The 27,313-nt window shown below is 38.3% G+C and overlaps 1 protein-coding gene across 1 annotated transcript in view; it reads right to left on the minus strand.

The window, feature by feature from the left end:
* Positions 1–3,639: 3,639 nt before the first annotated feature.
* Positions 3,640–27,313, minus strand: part of LOC139726194 (uncharacterized) — a 35,482-nt gene continuing 11,808 nt past the window's right edge. Inside the window, exons 2-5 of the mRNA XM_071637262.1 lie at positions 21,639–21,788; positions 18,924–19,976; positions 5,188–5,375; positions 3,640–3,720 (exon numbers count right to left, since the gene is read on the minus strand). Coding sequence (XP_071493363.1) covers positions 3,640–3,720; positions 5,188–5,375; positions 18,924–19,976; positions 21,639–21,788 — 1,472 coding nt within the window. The remainder of the gene's footprint in view (positions 3,721–5,187; positions 5,376–18,923; positions 19,977–21,638; positions 21,789–27,313) is intronic.

A 27,313-nucleotide genomic window follows, 5' to 3' on the forward strand; every position in this document is an offset into this window, starting at 1 on the left:
CGGCGACTACCCCCGAGACTACTTCCGGGGGGGGGGGGGGGGGGGGGGGGGGGGGGTTTCCTGGAGGGTAGTTCTCCGGGGCATACTTGTCTATTAGGTAGTTGTCCTAGAATCCCCTTTAAAGGGGGTACCCAATGCTGACACAATCTTAGTTCATTTAAAAGATCATGATTTTATTAGCAGAATATCACATGCCTTCAGTGTTTTGTTTTTTTAAATCATGTTGCCAGAAAATCACCAAAATATGGCAAGATTTCAGGATATTTTGGCCCCTCAGTTGTGTCCCAATTTCAGCTAGGTAACCACAACGACGTCAAAGTGGTTACCAAGGTTCGCGTATTGCAGATGTGTTGTGCCCTAGACTGTACAAAATGCTTTATACCTTGCGCACATTTCGCTACAATTGGGCGACAAGGTAACCACTTTGACGTCATTGTGGTTAACTAGCTGAAATTGGGACACAGCTGAGGGGCCAAACTATCCTGAAATCTTACCGTAATTTAGGGTTTTTCTGGCAACACAAATTTTTAAAAACTTTAGGAAGATGATTTTCTGCTAATAAAAATATGGTTTTTTTTTAAATGAACTAACATTGTTTCAGCATTCGGTACCCCCTTTAATAAATGTGTGATGTATACAAAAGTATGGAGCAACAAGTCAACATAAATTTCTATGATAATTATAGGTCCTTTACAATGTGTATATTTCTACACATTCAAATTGAACAAAGAAAAGGTCTAAAATTTGGACTTTGGAAGTAAAAAAAATACTCAGAATCAGACTGTAATCTACACTTCTATGACAACACACAGGCATGTGTGTGATTGTTCATACAGGCATTTGAAATTCAGGATGACCTACCAACTGGCGAAATCCACATAAAATATACAGGTTTAAGCATTATAATAAGCCCAGTGAAAATCAGCATATCGGCGTATGAACGACACTTATTTTGGGGTTGTACTGCTGCCTCTTAGATCCTCTGCACTTGGACCCATCAGGACTAATTCCAATTAAGTGTGCCAGCATTCATGCAGGCACTTGGTGGTAACGACACCCTAGGACTGGCTACATGCAGGTAATAATATATAGGTGAAGCATAAAAGCACTGAAAGTCAGCAAATCGGCGTACGAATGACACTATTTTGGGTTGCAGCGCTGCCTCTGGCTACAGGAGTGTAGATTTCAATCTCTAGAGGTGAAGATTAAAGCCACTGGAAGTCAGCGAAGCGGCATACAAATGCCACTACTTTGGGGTTGCACTGTCTCTTACATCTGCCGCACTTGGATCCGTCCAGACTTATTCCAAGGAGACATCTGACAGAGAGAAAGAAAAAAAGATGGTTAGAAATCACAAAATAGATTCATTTCACAATTGAAATGATTTTTAAATTTTTTGTTTGGCTTAATAACGGACTCATGATTAGCAAGCCTATACTGAAATTCATTAAACATTAATTATAAATTATACATATTTTTATTTTTTTGGCTAGTAAAGAGCCAAGCTCTTCTCTAAAACAAAGGAGGCAAAAAACCAACAAACTAACTTACAAAAATTATAAACAAATGCAAACACAAACACAAACTAAAAAAACATCTTAGTATGCCTGATGTTTGTCGGGTAGTAGTTCATAGTTCTTGATATTCTGGAGTTTCACACAGCATTGCCCGAAGGTATGTTTACCTTCAAAATGTGACAGTTGTGAAGAAAATCTTATTTGCCTTACCAAAATGTTTACCTTCAAAATGTGACAGTTGTGAAGAAAATCTTATTTGCCTTACCAAAAACTTATGTCATGAATGCTTTTGTTTTCTAGGGCAAGCCCACAAGTGCATGTTGCTCACTCCACCAAGCATGATTTTGGTAGCAAAGTACATGAAACATATTTTGGAATTGTCTATTTTTTCAAGAAAAAATGCTCTAGAATCAAAATGCCTTAAGTTCTGAGAATTAATGATGTGGATGTCATATAAAACGGGAAGTGCTGATCTATTAAATACCTCAAACAATTCCAGATCACAATCAAAAGATCTAGAATGTTGCATTTTCTTAAAGCCACCCTGAATAACTACCTTTCAATGAAAACAATATCGTAACCAGATGGATTCTTGAATGTCAGTCAAAATTAATGCCTCTAACATTGCCATATCTGAATACACCGAACTTTTAATATTTTCAAAACTTTGATTATCATAGCCATATGCATACATGAGTAAAGTTTTTAGTTGTTCTGTCAGTTGCTTCCTAAGTTATCACAAGAATGATGGTATTTTTCATGTATACAATAACCTCTATGACTTTTGACCCCAAATGAGCCAAGTTTGAAGGGGAGCCACCAAAAGGGTCTTCAGCTATCGAGAGAATGAAAACAGGACAGATGAACGGACAACAACAACAACAAAAAATTAATCCTCCGGCACCCACCTCCAGCAGGCTGCAGCATATTGACACATGATAAAGTACATTCAAAATAAACTAGATATATCGCTACGGCTACTGATATGCCTCCGCCATAATGCATGGTTCTCCTAATAGGTCTATAGTACAATGTCTTGATAATGTGTGATGACAGTTTCACACAAGTGGCAAAATATTAAAATGACAGGTTTGACACAAATGTGCTGAATGTTCACTTTCCTAGAACTAGGTTCAATTGGATGAATGATTAAAATGTCAGAGTGCAGGTATTTGGGGAACTGATGATTTTTACTTGACTTTTGACCCTTTTATAAGTTTATGCATTGAGTAATTTTCAAGGTATTGAGAAAAAGTATAATTTCAGTATCAAATGGGAAAATAGCATTATCTAAACCTGGCCTTTGACCTTTGACCTCACAGTTCCAAAGAGAATCACTGTTAGGTTGAACATGCATAAATATGTAAGTTTCATGATGATACCTAGAGTTACTTTCGAGATATGGAGGAAAAAGTGCAATTTAGCACTTTCACTTGATCTTTTACCTTTTGACCTTTGACCTTTTGGCTTCCCCAAAAATATATATTGGGTAATACATGCCATACATCAAGTTAAAAAAAAAAACCCTTCAGGCATATTGCATTTTAAGGAAAGTAGTGATATTTTGAGGAGTTGACCTTGACCTTTGACCCCCCTGACCTTTGACCCATGACCCCCAACTTCCCTAGATAATCACTGCCCATTGGTACAAGCATATATACTAAGTTCCATGAAGATACCTTGAACCATTTGCGAGATATGGAGAAAAACATGAAATTTCAATTTTTTTCACAAAATAACCTGTGACCTTTGACCTTTGACCCAGTGACCCTAAAATCCACACAAAGTATTATCCCCCAAGGATATACCCTCATACCAAGTTTGATGTAAAACCACCGCACGGTTCTTGAGATATCGACAAAAACAAAACGGGACGGACGGACGTACGGACGTACGGACGGACAGACGGACGGACGGACGGACGGACGACCCGAAAACATAATGCCTCCGGCCACTTCGTTGCGGAGGCATAAAAAGAGCTCAGATATTCTATGCTTCTGATATTTTGCATGCCATTTGTACCTCTGAATGAATTCGAGTGTTGTGGATGCGGTGCTCTGATACTGCACGTTCAGATTGTAGTATGAGGCAAACAGGAAGGATAACCCACAAATGAAGCCTGCTACAGCTGGTGGAGATTGACCAATAACACCAGTTTCCACAAGAACCGTCCATCTGGATGTTGCTGAGGCAATGGGATCCCCTATCAAACAAAAATAAAGTTAAAATCTAATCATTATGACCTTCATTTGGCTTAACTGATTTATGGTTTTGCTTCTGCTACACTGGCTGATGGGAACATCTCTGCCACCTTTCACTAAAGAGTAATATATATTGTATGAAACAAGGTTTCTGATTGGTCAGATTCGCGTGTCTTGCCATTGCGTAATTCATTATATGCCATTTTTCACACAAACTGCCATAAACAACGCTCGATAACGATAAAGATTAATCGATAATACAGAGTTCATTGCACTTTATCAATGAATGTTGCAATGTAGAGTTTGTGAGTTCCTATCCCAAAAGCAGTTTCCCATCTTACATGTATATAACGCATAGTACATGCTCATTTTCGTCAAATATACCGTATATGGATGCACATATTATGGTACATATTCAACTCGAGAGCATGCACTATATGTATAACATTTTCTTCTCATTTTTGATAGACCAGATATGTTTTTTCCTTCCCCCCCCCCTCGAATCCAATACACATTGTGGAAATATCACAAGACAAGAGCACAGAGTGAAAAGTATAGATTGTTTTTTGCTCTTTTCTTCCTCTCTTGTTTTTACCATTTGGTTAGGATCATACAGTATTCACATGTCTCCTTGGTAAGTGATTGCATTGTACATTCAAATGATGTTACAGTTTGAAATGAATAAAAAACTGTAAAAGGCTGAAAGTATGATAATTACAAGTCTAGTTAGAAGATGGACACATAATCTATACAGACATTAATCTACACCCAAAAGTGAAAATGTTTACAATGTCCAATTATGTCATTCTACAACGATTTTCAATCAAAATCTTTGGAAGTCATAAATCATAACGCACCTTGGATGACAAGCTTCAGTGCTTCACATTCAATTGCCTCGCTTGCTCTTTCGAATTCCTCAGCAGTAGCAGTTACCTGAAGATTAAGGGTGCATAAAGGAGAAGAATCATATGAAAATCAAGTGTTTATACCACAATTACACATTCGATTCAACTCTACACTATGGTGTCATTTAATTGATTTTAATTTAAATATAGCAGTCCCCAAATTTGAAGCTCCAATCCAATCTCAAATCAATTTTCAGTTGTTCATCAATGAACTTGCATAATACTTGCAGGGGGGGGGGGGAGATTTTTTTTTTGAGATTGGGTGTGCCAATGGCTCACTCAACCCCCCAACCAAAAAAAAAAAGTCTAAGGAACAGTTCCACAGAGAAAAGAATTTAAGGTTCTTGAGAACTACGGTAATAGCTCAAACACATTTAACCGGTTCAATCCTTCAATCCAATGCACTAGCTGGCAAGATGAATTTTATAAAGAAAGCATATTCACAAAGCGTAGAGTGATTGGCATGAAAGCAATAACCAAATGCCTAATTTTTGCTCTCCAAACTAATATTGCAAAATATTTTTTGGGTACAGATAAGAATAAAATGTAATTATTAATTCTTACATCCCAGAGGAGGAAGAGTGCATCATCCTTCACTTTGAAGAAGCTCTGGAGACCTGTCGAGATGGCCCATGCGACCTGGTGCAAGTTGGGATCCTCTTCGTCATATACCGTTTCCACAATTTGGCGGGCATCGTTCTTATCGTCCCATTTCTCCTTCACTAGGAATTGAAGGATGGCTTGTCCTTTCTCTCTATATGCGGTCAGAAGGGTGGAGGTAATATTGACACCAGTAAGGGTTGCAAAATGCGTACTGAACATGGTAGGAAGGAATATGGAGATATGGATGAGATATGGCCACTGGTCCTTGATTCGGTGTACCATCTGTGGTGGTGGCCCATTGAACCTTTCGTTGTAGATAATATGTAATGGTCATTAAAGTCACCAACAAGTATTGCATCTTTCACCTCAATTTGAATCACATTGGACAGAGGGAAGCCTCCATTACGGCTCTGATTTTGGTGTCGTCGCTTTGTCGCTCAGCACGGTCTCTCCGCTGTGTTAGTGTGTACTTTGTGTGTGATACGTTTAAACTGAAGCTACACTGTAGCATTTAGCAATACAAATTTAGGCGAAAGTGTATCCACCATGCACGTAACACTGAGATTTGATACTAACTTCAGCATACAGCAGAGAGATCATGTTGAGCGATGACACTGACGGAGAGTTCCCTCGGCCTCTGTCTCACTTGATTCAAATTGAGGTGAAAGATGCGATACATGTTGGTGATTACTCTCTGAAAATTTGAAGAAAATTCTTTCATGGATGCGGGCAGGATACGAAAGTGCATTAGCACCTTCTGTCTCTTCTGACAACTGTAACAGTGAATACTTGACCCAGTCCCACTCAGGCATGCATAGTCAGGAGTGAACGATTTCAGCGGTTATCTTAGAAGTTATCAGAACATACATAAAAATGTACATATGGGACTAGATTCTAACTGTAAACAAGCAATGAATGCACCTCTAACTGTTAGTACTGCCGCTGTTTATTTTGACACCTCGGAAGGCATTGATATTATCATGCTGTTAATCTTCGACCTGATTTAGCTGATAAAATATAGAATCATGTCATAGATAAAGAGTTATTTTATTACCACGGGGGTAAATGATCTTTTACCGTGGGCGAGGGGTCCATTCAGTCACGTCGGAACTGTCCGCACATAGACATGCGCAGTACAGTGCATATATCATGGTAGGAAAAAAGAAAAAGAAAAAGAAAAAGGTTGCGTTGTCTGTCGGGCTACCTGCGTTGCTGCGCCATACAAATAAAAACAGTCACTCCCTGCACTGACGTGACTTAATGGACCCCTCTCCCTCGGTAAAAGATCAAATAAAATAACTCTTTATCTATGTGATTCTATATTTTATCAACTAAATCAGATCGAAGATTAACAATAGACACGTCTATATATTTAATATCCTCAATGCCTGCCCAGGTGTCAAAATAAGCAGCGGCAGTACTAACAGTTAGAGGTGCATTCATTACTTGTTTACAGTTTAACTAGAATCTAGTCCCATATGTGCATTTTTATGTATGTTCTGATAACTTCTAAGATAACCGCTGAAATCGTTCGCTCCTGACTATGCATGCCTGATTGGGACTGAGAGGGTCAAGTATTCAGTGTTACAGTTGTCAGATGAGACAGGAAGGTGCTAATCAATGCAAATGAAGATAGATCTCAGCTCACACAGGCAGGCTGTACGCTAGCGTAGCGCGCTGTGAACAAAAGACGCCTAATATACAGTTAGCCAATCATTGTCATTGTCATTGTCAGCCGGTGGCCAGCTAGGATAGCATGCAGTAAACTAGTTCTATAGACCATACACGTACTGTATGTAGTGCACAGTACTTGTACAAATTGTACATGATACGCATTAGGATTTCTCTTCTTCTGATTAAGTCTGCCTCCTTCAATTGACTGTGGATTCTTGCAAACTAACTGTTTTATAGACCTAAAGGCTATAGATTCTATATGCATTCCATTGCCATTTAATAGTCTACTGCGAATAAAAAACCGCACCCTGCGACGTGATACCAATAAGATGTTAAGAAGCACTTATAAGATACCATTTCAACTTGTTCTAACATTCTATAGATAGATCTTGTGTTGAAATATTTGAGCATTCAAAACTAAGTTATTAAAGTCGCTCAGTCCAGTCCAGTCCAGTCGTCTCGTTCGAATCTGCATGGCATAGGCATAGTAATAGCTACACACACAAAACACCCCGCACACGTACACATCTTAGGTAGACAACACCGCATACACATTAACACACACATCTTGCGTAGACAACACAGAAAGCGCGAAAAGTGAGTACGATGAATTGAATGTCAAATTTCCATTAAATATTACATAATATTGGAAAAATATAGACACAAAATTTCCAGATCTAAAAGATCCTTAGAAAAAACATCATCACCACTTACCAGGGAAATGTACACTTGCACTTGATTCTCGATGATTTCCACAGATAACTGGCAACTTATGTTCTCCTTCAGACACCCAAACGTTTGCAGAGATTTATGATCCGCGCTCGCACATGGTGCGCATGCGCGTGTGACGTTGTGTATCCCAGAATGCACTTCGGACGCTCTGTTACAGTAATTTACCGTAACATTTGTCTACGAAAAGAACAGCACTAATGCTTCCAGGAAATTACCGTGAACCACCTTAATATACGGCAAATTGCTGTAAAATCGCTCCTACAGCATTTTACCGTTAAAAATTACTGTAATTTTTACAGCAATTTTTTACAGTGTACTGATTCATCTCTCATTGCATAATGACCAGTAACTCTCTGAGGGCGATAATGTGTTTATAATGATGATTACTTTTTGCCATCCCGACTTACATGAGGTTGAGCGATACATAACGGTATAGACACGGGGATTCGTAAAACGAAATTGCGCCAAAAATTGCGCCAAAATTCAAAATGACTATTTATACACTCTGCATGTCCGGACACTAATCTGACATACAAATGTATAAAGACCTGTAGGCGACGATTATAACATATCAGTTTTGCTTGTTGGAATTAAGCAAAAAAGTGATAAAATCTGCTTTTCAGGAGGGTACAGTTTAAATAAATAAATAAATTTCACGACATACAGTTCTGATTTACAAGCTTGCAGATAATTGTGGACGGGACTGACTCTCGTTTCAGATGTTTTTCATCAGGGGACATTTCATTTCACTTAATGAATATACACAAACAAAATATATCCCATATTATACAAGAGTTCAAAATGAATCTTCAGATTGCCCAAAGAGATAGTACCTTCAAACAGCGAACATAAGAGGCTCAAATCACTACCAGCACTAACCGTGGTACTTACGTGTTGAAAAGGCACACAGTTTTGCTGTAGATTGCTACTGAAAAAGTAGTAAGAAAGTCGTAGTTTTGCCGTGGTTCTTTGTGTTCGTGCCTTAGTGTTGAATGCGTCGTTGTTAAGAAGTGAAAGAGGCGTAGATAAATTGTTAAGTGGTTGTAGATCAGGGGTGGATTAGTGAGGATTTAGTCGTACGAAAGTCGTAGTTTTGCCACATCACAAAAGACGACTTCCGCATCTCCGCTCTCGCGACCGAGAACGCCGTCTTTTGTTATGCAGTGTGAAAATCGGACAATAGACCACTAGCTATTCACGGCGATAATCCGTCTTTTGATACCACTTCTATTTTCCTCAAGGGCAGTTCCCTCAAAACTACGACTTTTCTACGAACACCCAACTACTATTTCATGACTTAATTATCGGCTTAAATGATTCTCTGGACTACTAGTATTGTTCTAGCCATCAATGCATCGGCAGGTAAAATCCATTCGCGCACACAATGTGGCTTCGTTATTGCGGCTAGCTAGTATAGGGGAATAGCTCTCAGCTTTTTACTAATCGTGGCCGCGCCTCTAACGAGTACGAAATGGGGCCAAGTTCGAGCAAATCTGACGGAGAAGAATAGATTTCTTTTTGCGGTCGTATACCTACAGTTCGAGCTCATCTGGTCAGCTAAACGAGCTGGTACAACTGTTAATTGTATTAGTATACCGCAACCGTTTGTGCAGTCGATCGAAGTACAGACTGCATACATTCATAGCGCTGATGCACCTGATAAATTACATGTACCGTATATGGTCCGTCGTATACACACGGTGCGCACGTGTGACAGCCCATTTTTCCTCTTCGTGTGTCAAGGCAACAACGCACGTTGTGCATCCATAAACGGGGGTACTAGTAGTCACGTGAGAATTCAGCGGTGGTCGAATCTCACCCAGGGAAACGTCAGACGGGCAAAACTTCGAGATCTTATAAAGATCGCGATGTTAACCTTCTCGATCTTTTGCCAGTCTGACCGTGCCTATTTTGTATACACTGCATTCCAGTTATAAATAATCGAAGTCCTAGGGATCGGCAATTTCATAAAAAAAAAGTATAACGGCATTTCGTCTTATCGACGAATACAGTTCTGAGTATGTTATGAAGAAAAAAAAAGACGGCAACGATACGTATGATGCGTAATTCAATGCTTAGTAATATTTGGTCATATCAAATACGCTGCACTGGATGAAAAGGCAATTTGAAACAGATTTCAAACAGAGTATAGTTTGTACTTTCATGCTTAGTTTGAAAAAAAAAATATAAAAAAGTGAAGTGATGGTTAGGAATGTGTTCATAGGCCTGATTCGTTATTCCAAAGTTCGTCGATTACGAACGTTTACGAACGTTCATTATTCCCGACTTATTTCGGAGGATCGTTCCGAAGATTCGATATTCCCAGGATTCGTAATTCAAAAGCTTGGTTAATCCGAAAATGAAATAAGGTTCTGAAAGGCGTAACTTTGCTATAGAAACGAAGACGATGATTTAGATTTGTAACTCCAAAATTGTGTCTGTGTACTCCTTTTTTTTTTCACGTTTGGATTCACGAATCTTAATTCATATTCCTATCGGCGAATCTTTGGAATAACGAAGATTCTTATCATTTTCGGATTAAAAAACCTGATTTCATTTTCGCAGTGATGAACAGTATACGAATGACGAACCTTTGGACAAACGCCATAAGATAATGTTCGTGATAACGATCCCTAATATTCACTTTCGATTAATACAATGCAAGTTATCCACGGGGAAAAGTGAACGAATAAAAATAACAAGCGTTCGCTCATGCAGTCTCCATGAATTTCTTCTTGTACAATGTAGGAAAGCGAGGAGTGGCATCTCATTGGAACGGAGCATGTTTCTTTTGTTCTTTGCCAATGACGCTCGGAAATGACTTTGTTTCAACAAAAAATTTGCTGTAACCGTGTTCTTACAAAAGTGTTCGTAATAATTTCACACAATTGTTTTTAATGTCGACAAATTTGGCAACTTTAATTATGAATTACTTCGTTATCGCAAAATATCGTAACCCTCTCCATTGCAACAGGAGTGGACGTCATACGCTTAAACATGAGCTCTTCAGAGAATTGTATAATTCATGCACACCATACATTTTTTTTCATTTTTTTACATTAATTATAGATTCAATCGAAATGTAAAAGCAGCCACCGATTGTCCCGCGGTTATTTCCACGTTTTCTTATACAATCCACGATTAGCAGAATGATTCCCCTCAGACATCTCTGACACTTACTTTCTCCCTTTTTTTCTTTTTTTTTTCTCGAGATCTTATATGCGACTTCTATACCTGATGCGGTTATCCCCTTATCAGTGACGAATGTCAACTACGCGAGTAAACTGTTTAATATACATCATTTCTTCAGCTTTTTTTTTAACAGCTCCATGACTATAATGGATGAGTTTGGAATATGTCGACTATTTTGAGAGACACGCGTTCCAAATATGATTTCTACCAGTCGTATAGCGCGAGGGGCAAACAGTCTACGATTTCAATCATCAGTTCGAAAATGTGTATCTTGTCGGGCACAAATCTTTGAGGGTCCAGTGGAAAATGAATGAATGCGTTTTTAATTCATGTTTGCCTGTACACATTGTCATTTCATCTCTATATCCCCTTCAAGTTTAGTTCCAACTGGATTTCGAGAACATTTTGCTGTCTCCTGTGTCATGAAGTCAGTTTTCAGAATATTATTCATCAAAGTATAATATCAAATATTTTCATAAACAATTAATGTCGTCGATGAATCGATCATAGTCGGAAAAGCTTACATAAATTATTATCATAAAGGAGGGGTTCGTTATGGATTTTTTTTTTCAAATTTCATAGGAAAACACAATCATCTCTGTGAGAAAATTTTAGAGCTGTGTGTCCTCTTTGGTCTGTGCAGCTGGGGGTGTAGACGGAGTGGCAACTCTTCGTGTAATTCGGACAAACACAATGCATATTCAATGCATTTTTATACCATATAAGATGTCCAACTTTCATAGGCTACGTTAATGAAGTCATGCCCGACACCACTCTGTGAGACGAAAAACGCGCTTCGAATTTCTTTGAATTACAAGCTATATTTTACCGGAAAATCTTAAATGAAATGCTCTATTTGGAATTCATAAACATGTATTTCTAGTTTCTTCGAAATGCCATTAAAACTAGATTTTTTTAGACATTTATATTTATCCATGATGCAAACTTTTTGCTTACATGTAATTTTTGATTGTTTATCATATCTGTATGTTGTGATTTTTCAAAGAAAGTGTTCCGCCGAAGTATGTTCTAGCGTGTTTTTAAAACTCTTTGGCGTCAAAATCGACAGTTTTACACTGCATTTTGATTCTCTACTCCAATTCAAGACCTGCTTACCGCATGATGCACTCTCTCTTGTCAAAGCACATGGCTACACGAAGTGTTGAACGCGTAACGTTCTATGGTGTCGAGCATGACTTCAAAGGAGAGTTGTTTCTTCTTCTCGGGCCACCTTCCCTGGTCGGTGTAAGCCACACGGCTCTACCTTGAAAGGAAACTATTCTCCTTTTGTTCTCAGGGAAGATGTAGAGATGAACAAAGATTACACCTGTCGGCATGTGCATCGAAGCGTATGCACGGTGGTATACCTTCGTCGACATAGTTATTCTGCTGTTGTGAACTCATTAAACGGAGAATTGGTTAATGAGTTAATACTCACCTCATGCAGAGATGAGTGATAAAGCTCAGGGGCGGATCCAGGAATTCCGCAAAGAGGGACGCCTTTACAAAATTAGAATGTGTCGGGGGACGAACGCGCCAACTCCATTTTTCTTTTTATTTCTTTTTTTTTAAACCAAAATAAGGGGGAGGGGGCACCCGGTGTGCCTCCGCCTGGATCCGCCACTGAAGCTGCACACATTTCCTTACGGGGATTATCGAATACACTTATCCAAGCTGGGCTGGTCTCAAGAGTCTCTCACTGAGCTGCGAACGTTTGCGAACATTGTGAATTTAAACTTTCGTCTGCAGGATTCGAAAACAGTTGCAATCAAATTCTAAGATATAATTATGGCTTGCATTGTCGTGCATGTCGCCAAGAAATTTTGTAGACCTACTCGTATATGACCAAACGTCTTTGCAGCAAGACGAAAAGAAAACACTGTTTAAGACGATGAAAATCGTTTGCGTATATACAATTTCGAATTGCAACTGTTTACGAACCTTCACTAAACCTTAAATTAGTTATACGTTTGTAAACAGTCACCGCCAAGTGAGATACAGTGTACATTGTATACTAGTAGGCCTATATAGGCCTACTCCGTACGATGAAACATCTTTTTGCCATCCCTTGCTTCAAAAAGATGAGCTGTAGGCCTACATAATACAAGCCTACGGGAATGCGCGAACAGAAATCGGCCAAACTGACCTATTGTTGAAAAATGAATGAAAATCAAATCACTCGACTTTTGTTTTACAGTGTTTTTTTTTTTACAGTAATGATAATGATACTAATGATTAAAAAAATAATAATAGTGGCCTCTTACAATACACTGAAGTCCATCAAGAATGATGCTCATGGCGCTGTTACATAACCAGCATGAACAGTATATCGTATAATACAACCATAAAATAATCAAATACGATAACTTATCAGAACAAATTAAATACAACCAAAAACAAAATGCTTATACATAACGAAATTGATCTAAAATATTGAGAAAACTGTATGAAAAAAAAAAACAACGTAGTATATACGTCTTTTGGTGAGACCGGGCATTTTCCTTAAGATAGTGCTCCTCGCCTATGTGTGATATGGAACTCCCTCCCATCTTTTCTACGTGAAATTGACTAACTGGATCACCTCAAAGCCTCTGATTTTTTTTTTTTTTTAACCAGGCATTTAATTGCTAAGGAGTCTGCGCGTTTGAATGTTTCTATAAAAGATATATGGCGCCATACAAATGCTGTTGATCATCATCATCGTCATCATCATCATCATCATTGATTTCTTTCTTTATTGCGTTTAATCTTTTTCCTGTCCACTTCAAAGTAAAATCGTTATTACGAGTGTTCTGTGTTCATATTCGTAATTTTTTTTCCATTTTGCTGCAGTAATTTCAAGAAAGTTGTACTCATTTCTATATGCCCTATTTGTAGGTCGATAATGCTAATCGTAGTTTTGAAGGTTCGACAACTACCACCCCCCCCTTTTTTTTTTTTTTTTTTTGTAAAGGCCCTTATACTGGTACAGACGAGGACGAAGCGCGCTGGCTAACGCAAGAATAACACCGAGGTTCGATGTGAAGTACTCACAATTAATACACTTTGTACATTCATTTATAGGCAAGCAGAGAGAGAGAGAAAAAAAAAAGATACAGGTGTACTGGACATCTTACGAACACGGGGGGGGGGGGGCGTTCAAACAGAAGAACACGCGCGCATAATTATCATTCTTTGACAAAACAGCCTGGGAAACAGCGGAGGAATGAACAGTCTTCCCAGCTAGTCTCGAGTCAAAGGCCTCGGGCATTGCAATACGAAATTATTCTATTCTCCTTTCTTTTACGTTTGTAACATAAACCAGCGAATACCGGTAGCCAATAATTCATCACACATAATCATATCAATCTACCCCTGCAAAAAGACTAGCATGTAACTACATTCCACATGACCAACGAAAATACACGTGGCCGTATGCTTATTATAGGCAAATGTAGCTTAGCGACGCTGCTGTTGTGCTAAATACACAAGGCATGGCGCGCAAGCAAACCAAATCGGATTCTCTGTGGAAACATGCTGAATGTTTCGGGTGGTAGGCAGCGGCTCTGCGGCAGATAGGTGAATTCTGCCAACTACTTTACACGGCATGATCGTGGCAATGCAACTCTCTTGTAATCTAATGCTCAGAAAAACAACAACAAAACAAAAACAAAATGTATATATATTACTTCTGAAAACTGAAAGAAATTCGAACTTGCAACCTTGCAGTATTAATCACAACACTATTCAAGTAGACCATCGCTATTTACGATTTCGGCAGAGGACTTGATTTCCTTCCTTATCGAACGCATACGAAAAATGAAGTAGCGTCCGTCGCAATGTTGGCAACGAAGCCAACACGTGGCGCGGTGAAAAGTGGAAGCACGTGTTTGCGAACATTTCACGCACAGCAACAGCCCGATAACGGCTAGGCCCTATATTTCCCCAGACAGATTTCAGTACGTAGGATAAAACGTCTCTGAAACAAACCAAAAAATAAATAAATAAAATGCTTTCTGTGAAAAAAATTAAAAGCTGAGTTTCTTTCCCCACGTGTAGTGTCACGATATATAGAGGAATGGTATAGGCCTACAGCCATGTTTCACCTTATTACGATATGCTTATAATTTCAAGAGTTTGAAAACATGCAGATAAAGGAGAAGATGAGTAACCATCAAAGTTTAAATCTCCTTAGCATGAGTCACTAGCTTGGGCAATTGAACTAAACAAAAGAATTCAAACTTAAGAATGGCAAGAAAGAGCGGACGTATGCTACAGACATCGTAATTGCTTGCTGTCTTTATTATAATAGGGCCTATTAGGCCTACAGGCCTGGCTCGTGTTTGGCTCATCATCACCACAGAAATCGGCACGAATTAAGGACAAAGGAATTTTTTCTCCTCTATGTGCGTATAAGCACCGGCAAGATTAGGGTCCAGGTCAGGACCGTTCGATGGGATGAAAGGTTTGACCGCTAAAAGAAAGATGACCTTTATACGGAGAGACAACACGTACGACAATGGGCCGCTTTCCAGAGTCTGTCCGACGCAACAACACTCAATTCGAACCAGGGTGGCCATTGTCAGAAAAGTGCCACGAATAATGAGTGAATGAAGTCGTTGTTAGAAAGTTCAAAAATAGTTGATGGTGGTATACTTATACCTATAGCTAGGAGGAAGGGCATCAGGAACAGATATCCAACCATTTGAAGTTCATGCAAGACGCAATGTATATGGCATAATGCCTGATGGCTGCGATAGCTTGTAAATCGTAAAGTAAAATCGTAAAGGTAAAAACGGACATCGGTGGCATGCGAACCCTTTTTTTTGGTCACTTTTGAATCAAAAACATATGTAAGAGTGGTGGAAAGAGACATAAAAACGTTGTTTTTGCTGTTTTCAATCTAGTAAAACGATTCAATAGTTTCAGTCACACGTTTTTGCAGAAAACTCAAACATCACATCTTTTTGTCAGTTATGTTCATATTTTGAATAGGCCGAACGGAGGGGGAAAAATGTAGGGCATCTTATGTCTTTTGATATCCATTTTAGACGATTATGGTCAAAGTCTAGTAATTGATGGCATTTTCTAATCTCATTCTAAACACGCATGCAGTGACAATTTCGTTATCCGACTTTCGTCACAAAAATCATTGATTTTTATCTTTCGGTGGCCCGAAAGAAAATTCTTGTGGAACGAAAAAAAAATAAAGAAAAACATAAGAAAAATGAAATCGGTCCCACTTAACACAGACAAATGCATATTAAGTATTACTGAAGTGATACAGGTACCCATGTCTAAAATAAATGAATAGAACATTCAATCATCTTATATTCTTACCGATATTCTGAGTTCTAAGATTTAGCAAGTGAAGAGTTTGTTAGCAAAAACCGATAAGTCCATATTTGCGAAATGGAGATATTTGAGATTAAAGGTCAAGAAAAATAAAGAGAATAAAAAGAAATTTTTTGCTCCTTTTGACCATAACTTCAAAATTATACCTTTATATGTATTGACCAATATATCATTTAAAAGGTATTATTTTGTACTTTATGACAGAGGCCGTACTTCAAAATCTTCAAAAATGGATTTATCGGTTTTTGCAAACAAACTCTTCAAGTATAGGCTTATTGATCATTATAAAAATTGTGCCTATATTTAGGTTGTCAAAACTTACGTTTGAAATGAGAAAGTGGGAGCATTTGCAGACGTTTTTAAACATCAGATATTTGATTTAGCATTGTAAAGAGCCGGAAGTTACTGTTATTCATTTCTGATTGTAAAAGCAACCATCCAACATTTGTATTTTAACACCTAACGGAGCCGAATGTTACCGTTCCTCATTTTCAAATGTATTAACCGACATTCATTTTAGCATCTTACGGAGCGAAATGCTATCCTTATTCATTTCCGAACGTGAAAGAAAACATCCGCTATTTATTTCAGCATTTAACTGAGCCGATTGATACCATTAATAATGTCCAAATGTAAAAACAACAATCTGTTTTTCATGTTAGCATCGTACGGAGCAAAATATTACCGTTATTCATTTCCAAATTTAAAAGCAAATATCCGACATTTATTTTATTATCTCAAGGAGCCGAATGTTATTGCTGTCCACTTCCGAAAGTGAAATGAATAATCTGACAATTATTTTAGCATCGTGTGCAGAACCGAATGTTACGTAAGGGCAGACATCAGACATTAACTTGGCCATAAAACGCAGCTGAATGTTACTGAATGTTACATTTCGAACTGTATATTATAAGAGCAAATATCTGACATTTTAGCATCATGAATATGGAGCAGAATGTTACTGCTATTCACTTCCAAACGTAAAATCAATCATCTGACGTTTATTTTGGCATCTTCCGGAGCCGAATGTTATTGCTATTTACTTTCGAAAGGATATTAAAAGAAAATATCCGATATTTATCTAATCATCGTACGGAGTTGAATATTATGGTTATTCATTTCCGAACGTCATAGGAATTATTCGACATTAATTTTTGCATCTTCCGAAGCAGAATGTTATTGCTATTTACTTTCGAACGTAAAAACAAACATCTGGCATTTATTTTATCATCGTACGGAGTTGAATACTATTGTTATTCATTTCCGAACGTCAAAGCAAACATCAAACATTAATTTTACCATCGAACGCAGGTAAATGTTACTGTTATTCATTTCAAAATGTAAAAGCAAACGTCCGACAGTTATTTCAGCCTCGTATGGAGCAGAATATTACTGTTATTCACTTCCGAACGTATAGCAATCATCTGACATTTATTTTAGCATCTTCCGGAGTCGAATGTTATTGGTATTTACTTTCGAAAGTAAAAGCGCATCCGATATGTTTTATTAAATCATCGTACGGAGTTGAATATTATTTTATTCATTTCCGAACGTCAAAGGGATCATTCGACATTTTTTTCTTATCATCTTCCGGAGCTGTATGTTACTGCTATCTACTTTCGAACGTAAAAGCAAACATCCGGCATTCATTTTATCATCGTTAGGGGTTGAATATTACTACTATTCTTTTCCGAACGTCAAAGCAAACATTCGACGTTTATTTCAGCATCGTCTGGAACCGAATGTTATCCTTATTCATTTCCGAACGCAAAATCAAGTCTGACATTAATTTTAGCACCGTACGGAGCTGCATGAATATTGACCGTTATTCATTTCCAAAGGTATAAGCAAACATCCGACATCTATTTTAGTATCATACGGAGTCGCATATTACCGTTGTTCATTTCCAAAATTAAAAGCAAGCATCTGACATTTATTTCAGCATCTTACGGAGCCGATAGTTACCGCTGTTCATTTCCAAAAGTAAAGGCAAACATCCGACTTTTTTTTGGTGGCCGATTTTCCCGCAAAGAAAATATATCTTACTACAAAATCGGGATATTCCTCAACCTATTTCTGATGCAAACATATCTAAGTTTTGAAAGGAAGCTGTAACTGCCCGCCTGTCATCACATACGACGCCTTATCGACTTTATTTTCTTGACGTTAACAGACATTAATTATGTTCTACCAGCATTCGAAAGACACGAGATTTTCGCGCTGTTCAACAAACCCGCCGATCGGCGACCGCGAAGCATGGCTCCACAAAATTGGTGACACCGATAGTGAATCCTATTCCCATCATCTTTAGAAATTTACGCACACGTCGATGCACCAAGACAAAAGGTAATTAGGACACCAGAGTCTGCCCCTCTGCTGGAAATCGCCTATAGTTCCTATTGTTTGAATTTGTATGGAGCAAGCACAAAGGGAAGGATTACAGTAACAAAAGGTCTTGCTCATTATCGTCTACTATCAATCAACGGCAAAACTACGACTTTTTTACAACCTTTTCAGTACCAACCTACAGCAAAACTGTATGCTTTTTCAACACGTAAGTACCACGGTTAGTGCTGGTAGTGAATGCACCTTTGAAATTCTTGTGTGCATCCATAGAAACGGACGGCTCTTTGAATGATTACAGCCAGTTGGAACACCACCTCTTTAACCTCCTTGGTGAACAACGGCAACGGAGAATACGTTTTGATACTAACTGTAAAATCAATATGAATATAATCAACAACATTGAAAAAGAGGAAAGTTACCTGCAATGTAGGGACCGAAAAACATCCCTAGCCCGTATAGAAGCTCAACGATACCGAAAGCGACTGAGCGATTATCAGGTGATGCCAGTTGACGGGTTATGACGACCATCAGTATTCCGCGACTGGCCATGGTGAATGAAGACAGAACTGATGTTACGTAAATAGCAGCCGACCTGAAGATGAGGACGTCACAAAGTACTGTGAGGGCGTTCAGCATGGTGAGAGATAGGTGGACTTCATGAAGTTTGGAAGTTTTGTCGGTGACTAGTGCAGTGAAAACGCGACTCAGGACGTTCGCTACTGCTACGCAGACGGTAACCAGGATTGCAAAATAAATTGTCAAACCACTTTCAATAGCACGAGGTATAAGGAAGGAATGCCATGCACCATAGGACATACCAAATGGTGCCATGGCCGCAAGGTATAGAGTTAACGATGGGTTCTGATAAACTTCCGAACTTCTTAAAGCGTTTGCGGCAACTGCTCTAGAATTCTCAGCTTGGTGGGCATAGCCATTACATGGTTGAAGCTTGCTCGCAGCATCAAACGAAGAATCTTGATGATGTGACAATTTTCCGTTCATTTCATGTGTAATATCATCAGAGCGTTCAAGAAGCACTTGAATTTCTTCTGCTGCTTGTGGATTTGGCATTGAAAGAGCTCTTTTACGGGCCACAGATTTCTTGCAGTCTAAGGCATATGAAGCATTGCCATTTGCAAGTATTTCCATGTTCTGGTGGTCCGAAACATCTCCACAAATCTCTTCTGTTATATTATTAAGTTCCTCCTTTGTTGCCCCGTTCCGAGAGGATGCAGGCACCTCAGGATGAATCGCCGCTGTTATCGGCATGATATTCCCAATGAGCCCGCCCAAGATCAACATGGCGCCTCTCCAGCCGTACACGTTCATCAGGAATTCTCCAAGCAGCGGAAGAACGGACATACCTGCCGCGAAGCCCATTGATCCTATGCTGTACAAGGGACCGAAGTGTGTCGGTGCCTGCTCGCTGAGTTCCAACATCACGGAAATCAACATGACTGAAAAACCCACTCCTAGTAATAAAATAAAAAAACAAAACAAAAAACAGCAATAAGAAGAACACAGAGTTTCGTGTGTTATTTTGTCATGTATACCATGTTATATTACTTATTATGGACTATTCAGGTAATGATGAGGGAATTTATTATATTTTCAACAAGGGTGCCAAAAAAGGTTCTGCTTGGGATGGGTTTGATACAAGGTCTTAACTTTTAGTCAACAGTACAAGTTACGGCGAGAAAAGAGATAACACAGTTACACAGAGATCTTTGTTTTTCTCAAGACATATTACTTATAAGTATTGCAAGACCCGCTTGCATATAGTTGGTGTGTGCTGTGCACATCACGTAAAGCGAGAAATAGTTTTAAATGCTAGCATGGGAGTGAGGTTAATAATACTTCATTAAAGAACTATTAGCACAGGGTATTGCGTTGCATTGCTTTTGGCCACAATCATTATTAAAAAAAAGTTACATTGGGTGTGATTTCTTATTGCAATCGTCAAAGTGTCATTATTATGTAGTATTTTTTTTATCATTATCATAATAATTATTTTGGTCGCGACGAGGTGTTGATAATTGTTGTTGGTCTCATTAAAACAATGGAAGAGACGGGCTAGATTTGCTCTCAAATTTTCGTTAGATTGAGTTGAATTGAGTTGAATTCAATCGAATTAGAGGCAAATAAACTCGAAAAACTCAAAATGGATAATGTGGTAACTCTATATACTAACAGACTCAATACATAAGTGTAATTTTCTAAATTGCCATCCACATACTAAAAGAAAAGTACAAGTGCAAATGCATCTACATTTTTTTTTGCAGTTGAACACGTCACAATAAAGTATATCATATACAGCTCATGCCAAAATCATTTTCCTCAACGTTTGATAATTATATCTTCCATACGTGTTGCGTTCGTTAAAACAGCGAAGTTGTTGAAGGTCAGCTTTACATTAACACTATGAACTTAAAGGGGAAATCCAGCCAAAATATCATTTAGTCTGATAAGAAAGAGTAAAATGTTACGAGTTCAACGATATAAACTTGATAGAAATCGGATGAGAAATTGACGAAGTTGACAGAAGTTTTGACATTTTACATTTTCGCTATTTTCTTTTTTTTGGGGGGGGGGGAACAGTTCTTGAACAGTCAATATGAATATGCAAAAATAATGACAAAGTGAGCATGTCATACCCTCACAACTTACCATATAGTTTATGGATAAAATTTTGGAATTTCCAGTTTTTCATTCAAACGTAATTATATCTGAGGCTCAAATCCTCGTACAATGTGTATATCTAACTTATCACTATTCTGAAGGCATTTAACCAGGAATAACTTCATTTTTTCAACTTCAATGACAGAAACTTGGAATTTTCGTCACTTTTTTTAGACACGATCAATGGAAAATTGTGAGGTTATGACATGGTTAGCTCACTCATTTGCATATTCATTTCCACTGTACAAGAACTATTTTGCAGAAATTAGCAAAAACTTCTAAATGTCATTACGTCCTTTATTTTTCATCAGATTTCAGTCAAATTTTTACCATTGAACTCGAAAGATTTTACTCTTTTTTATCAAACTAATTTATATTTGGACTGAATTTCCTCTTTAATAAAGAAAGATATTTCATATTTTGAAAGAATTTTGAGGGGTTTTCCCGGCTCTTACCAGAGAGTGCCAGGCAAGCTGTAATTTGGGCGTAGTTGATGGCTAAGCTGGCCAAGATGACCCCGAGTGATGATAGGAACGGTCCACCAATGAGCATCATGCGGCGTGAGAATGACGGAAGACGGCCGTAGAAATACCCCACAACGGGAGCTTGGAAATAAACACATTGAAGCGACAAAGTTTATACTTAAGAAAGACAGAGGAATAGTATTTGTCATTAACGAAATTAAACACGTATCTGATCACTGAATGAAGCAAACTGGTAGAGATGGAGGGGTAAAAAATCCACATACACCAAATCAACGGCGATCGTGAAAAGAACTATTAATCGGAATCATGACAAAAAGTTGCTGGATATGTAGCTCAAGATGATAACAATACCAAGGGCTGGAAATAATAATGCCTAGCTTTATGTTGTACCTAAAAGTACTGAAATAATTTAGGCCATCCTTGAAGGAGTATAATCTCTTTATTTTTTTATTTATTATTTTTTTTTTTTTACTAAAGAATGGGTAATGCTGTCACAAATCATTCCTAACCTTTACTGATTCCTACCTATCTCTATATAGTCGTGTAAGAAAAACTGTGGAAGAAATCACCACATATGATATTGGATTTAGAGGATTCGGGGGCAGTGAAATGCTACGTAATCATTGTTTTCTGTTGGATAAATGATCACTAATCCATAATAAGGCTATATATTTTGGACACCATATTATCTCATTAGTTCATGATCAAAATGTCAAGCAACAACGATTGATGGTATCAAATGCCTTTGATAGATCCATAAAGACGCAAACCAGATGCCCTTAATTCTCATCAAAACATTTTGTCACCTTATTCAATAGCTGGACAAAAGCATAATCAGCAAAGTTTTTTTTTCTCCCTAAATTAGTTAGGGACAAGCAAGTGATTGGTATTTAGGAGAATATGCAACCGTTTGGTATGAATAACCTTTTCCAAAAATTTAGACATACAGGGTAGTATGGATATTGGCCGATACTTTTGTCCAAAATGAGGGATCGTCTTTAAAAAAAAAATCGAAACCACTCAGCTATTTTAAAAGATTTGGGGCATTTATCAATGGAAATAAAAGTACTGAAAATATGTGACCGTGCATCACAAAAGAAACAAAAAGTTGATATTGATGTTGGTGTCAGGACTCAAAATAGGTGAAACAAGTCAACCCAGTCAATCTTTAGTTTTTCATATTTTCTTAGAGAGCAATTCTTCTTTTGTAGTATATGAAAGTTTGGGATCACAAAACGCACAGGAACTATGTTTTTAGCATGCTTTTCTAGAACAGGTTTTTCTGGAATCGTGTGTAGGTGTGTCTTAGATATTTCTTTTCATTTCTTCACAAACCTTCTCCAGGCACTCTCTCCACTTTCAACTCTTTTTTTTTTGTTGTTGAAAGAATGGCGCTCTTCTTTGAAAGTTGGAGTTAGTCATTGATAAAATGCTTTGATTGACCATGGTTAATTTCAGCTCAATCTGCTCAAACTTTCATTGGTGTTTATTTTACGTCCTGTTTGCGGGCCCATTTATTGCACAGAGCACGGCTCGATAAAATTATAGTGCTTGAATAGACCCTTTACTTCAGTACGATGTGCTTTCTTTCCAACCCTTAGATCTGCTCTTAACTTGACTTAACTAAAAATCCATGTCTGAGCGACTTTTTGTCCGCTTGGTTGTGCAAGGTCACATATATGTAAGAGGTTTAACTACATTATATATATATATTTTTTTTTACAGCAAATGCACGCTAAGTCCGTCACAGCTGGTTAACCCGCTAAAATCAAAGGTTCTATTGAGCTAATTTATCACTTTTTCATCTCTTAGAGTTAAAAAAAATATCTTGTGAAAGTGCGGAGGAAGAAACTCTGTAATAATGTTGGATTTGACAACAATATTTGATGCTAATTTTGTGTCTATTAGTGAAATAAGTGTTAAATGCTTTGGAAATGTCATTTGGTTCTGTTATCTCTTTTTCACTATTATCATAATATATATTATGATAATAGTGAAAGAGTAAAAAGTAGTATAGAGAAAAAGAGTATTATACAATACTGGAACGTTTTCTTTATTATTCTTCCCTTTCATTCATGATTTCCAGTGAACCAATAACCCAATTCAATTTAATTCAATTCAATTTCTTTATTTCCATTTTAGATTATAGAAAGCAACAAAAGACAGCTGCCAATGCTACAGGATAAAACATACAAAAATCAGCAGTGGCCAGTGTAAAAAAACGTTGCATTATGGAAGTTATTTGAAGTTTATTTGAATCATATAATTTAAGTGTTTTCAATCGCTTAGATCACTGAGAGGTGTGACCTGAATATGAGGATTTCGTAACAAGACGAATTGCTTTCTTTTCAATCAAAATAATTCATCTAGTCTGGAATTGAAAAGTGCTTCCCTATATAACATCGCAGTACAACAAATGAGGTAAAATAAAAGAGCCATAAAGAACAAAATAAAAAGACAAAGGGTGGTAATTCAAACTTCATGCGATTTAAATCACCAACAAACTGCGTAGCTTTTCTACATACATTTTCTATACTCCAGTCAGTATTATCATCTAAGGTAATACCTACCTAGTGATCTGATTTACATTTTAAAACATAGAGATGTGGGCTTTCCATAGAACCATGGAGCCATAGAAATCTTCGTCTAGAGTATTGTTACATTTCGCTGATAGATAGCTGGAGGTTGTGAATTTTATCTGCCTGTGAAGCGAGCTGGTTATTCAAGCGATCAATCCCATTTGCCTGGCCTGAATAACGACTTCGTCCTTCATTGTGACACTTTCACTCTTCTCCAGTCTCTTGCGTCATCATTTCCAGATTACGTTTCTCTAAAATGTCTAGTCGGTCAGCAAATAAGTCCAATTGTTCAGTTGATTCCCCTTTTGTGGAGGGCATTTTCAATGGCTTCAAAGGATGCATCACTTTCCAAGTATTCTTGCATGGCAAAATGCATGGCATGAACAGCGATAGCATCCAGACATGCCAAGTTCAAAAAACTTTTATGAGTGAGATTTTTATGACTCGGCGTCTCGGCGCTCGCGCACATGCGCACGCGAACGAGGAGGATGTCCCCCTCCCATGGTAGGGAGCTTTTTTGAATTATTAGCTCTTAATGATGCGATCTGATGCATACTTAAGTGACTATTTTTTACTATATTTTGAAAGGCAAAAGGGAAATATACCTTCAATTGCAACTATCACTCTAATCCTTTAAGCTATGCTCCTTAATTTTGGCCCAAATTGCAGACTTCACCAGATGCGTGAGAAAAATGGGTGCCATGCGTGAGATCGTGAGACAGACCCTAAATGCTTGAGTCTCACGCAGAATGCGTGAGACTTGGTAGCTCTGTAGCATCTATTTTTGCATGGCATGAACAGCGATATTGGCTTGTGATCTAGTCGACGCATGTTCTAGGCGATTTTCCAAGAAGAACATCACTGTATATAATCATATCAAAATATGATGATATATTTTAAAGAAGATGCTTAAAATGTGGAAAATCCCCCTCCTCCCCCTCACCCCCCCCCCCTATCAGGGTACCCCTGCATCCGCCATAATTAAACATGAAATTTCAGTCATTAATGGCTTCATAGCACTAACTTGAAAAAAAAAAACACCATCAAGCGTTTAGGGACTCTAAGGCTTCAACTCCACTCCCCCTTCAGCGGTGATGGGGGGGGGGGGGGCTCATTTTAACAAATTACAATCATATCACCATTAAGATGCTATCTGCCAAATCTGGTGAAAATCCGTCGTGGGGTTTACAAGAAAATGCTGAAAATGTTAAAAAAAAGGAGACAGATGGTCGCTAAGAGAGGTATGGTAAAGATGGTCTGATGGTAATGGTTCATGCGCAGCTTTGATTTAGAGTTTCTCTTCCATCTATACATAATATAGGTGAAATGAATGGTTTGTACATTTTCCGGCGGCTTTTGCACATTTCCCGTCAAAACGTTTCCACATTTCACGGCGAGACGTTTGCACATTTCCCGGCGTTTGCACATTTCCTGGTTCCACAGGCCTTCACCTCCCTGCACAGAACCAGGGAGGTGCCTCCCTGATAGAACCATAGAACTCTTCGTCTAGAGTATTGTTCCATTTCGCTGATGGATAGCTGGAGGTTGTGAATTTTTTCTGCCTGTGTTATTAAAGCGAGCTGGCTATTCAGGTGATCAATCTCACTCGCCTTGGCCTGAATAGCGACTTCGTTCTCCACTGTGGCACTTTCACTGTTCTCCAGTCTTTTGCGTCATCATTTCTAGATTACGTTTCTCTAAAATGTCTAGTCGGTCAGCAAATAAGTCAAATTGTTCAGCTGATTCCCTTTTTTTTTCGAGGGCATTTTGGATGGCTTCAACGAATGCATCGCTTTCCAAGTATTCTTGCATGGCCTGAACAGCGATAGCATCTATTTTTGCACGGCATGAACAGCGATAGCCTCTATTATGTCGACTTGTGATCTAGTCGACGCCTTTAGGTGATTTTCCATGAAGAAGATCACTGAATATAATTATATCAAAATATGAGGATGTATTTTAAAGAAGATGCTGAAAATGTGAAAAATCTCCCTCCTCCCCCTCACCCCCCCCCCCCCCCCAAAAATCAGGGCACCCCTGGATCCACCGAATCAAACATGAAATTTCAGTCATGTAATAATGTCTTCATAGCACTTACTTGGCTTTATCTCTTTCGGTTCGACAGAAGAAGAAGAAAACATCGAGCGTTTATTGGGACTCTCAGCTGAGGCTTCAACTCTCCTCCCCCCTTCAGCGGTGAATGGGGGGGGGGGGGGGGGGCTCATTTTAGCAAATTACGATCAAATCACCATTAAAATGCTATCTGCCTAATCTGGTGAAAATCCGTAATGGGGTTTACAAGAAAATGCTGAAAATGTAAAAAAAAAAAAAAAAACCCAGGTGGTAAAGATCGATGGTCTGATGGTAATGGTTCATGCGCAGCTTTGATTGAGAGTTTCTCTTCCATCTATACATAATATAGGTGAAATGAATGGTTTGCACACTTCCCGGCGAAATTGAACATTTGTACATTTCCCTGCGTCACTTGTGCACATTTCCCGTTGATGAAATTTAGAGATTTGCACTTTTCCGGTAAAGGTGCGATCACACATTGCCGGTTTAGATGGCGGTTCATGGCGGTTCTCAAACCGCCGTGAACCGTGTCCCAATGATGTCGGAAAGCACTTTGACTACGTTCTCAACACGTTTTGAACACGGAGCAAACGCGGATTGACGCGGCAGTAACACGTATCGTCCCGGAAGGTGGAGGAGTCCATACCAAGCCCATGTAGTTGGATGCAATCAGAGCCCTTTCACTTGTCCTCAATGGGTTTCAACAAGGAGCGTTTTGCTTTGTTAGGTAAACACAATTTTAAAGAATATTATGAAACGTTGTAATCCCCTGTGTTTTACAGATTAATATATAAGTGATGCAACAAGCGATTATCTTCAAGTTTCAACGTAACTTTTCTCTTTCTCTTTTAATTTTTAATATATCCGTATTAACTGTCATTAAAAAGACATACATATCAAAGCAGAATCCAAAATAGTTTCCAAAGTTTCCTGTTCATTTGTAGGTTTATTTATCACTTGATGTACAAGTACTTGCTTGTTTCAGCATCTCTC

Source organism: Diadema antillarum, unplaced genomic scaffold, assembly GCF_040938485.1.
Source record: "Diadema antillarum isolate AM-2024a unplaced genomic scaffold, OU_Dant_1.0 seq00000081_RagTag, whole genome shotgun sequence".
Taxonomy (NCBI): domain Eukaryota; kingdom Metazoa; phylum Echinodermata; class Echinoidea; order Diadematoida; family Diadematidae; genus Diadema; species Diadema antillarum.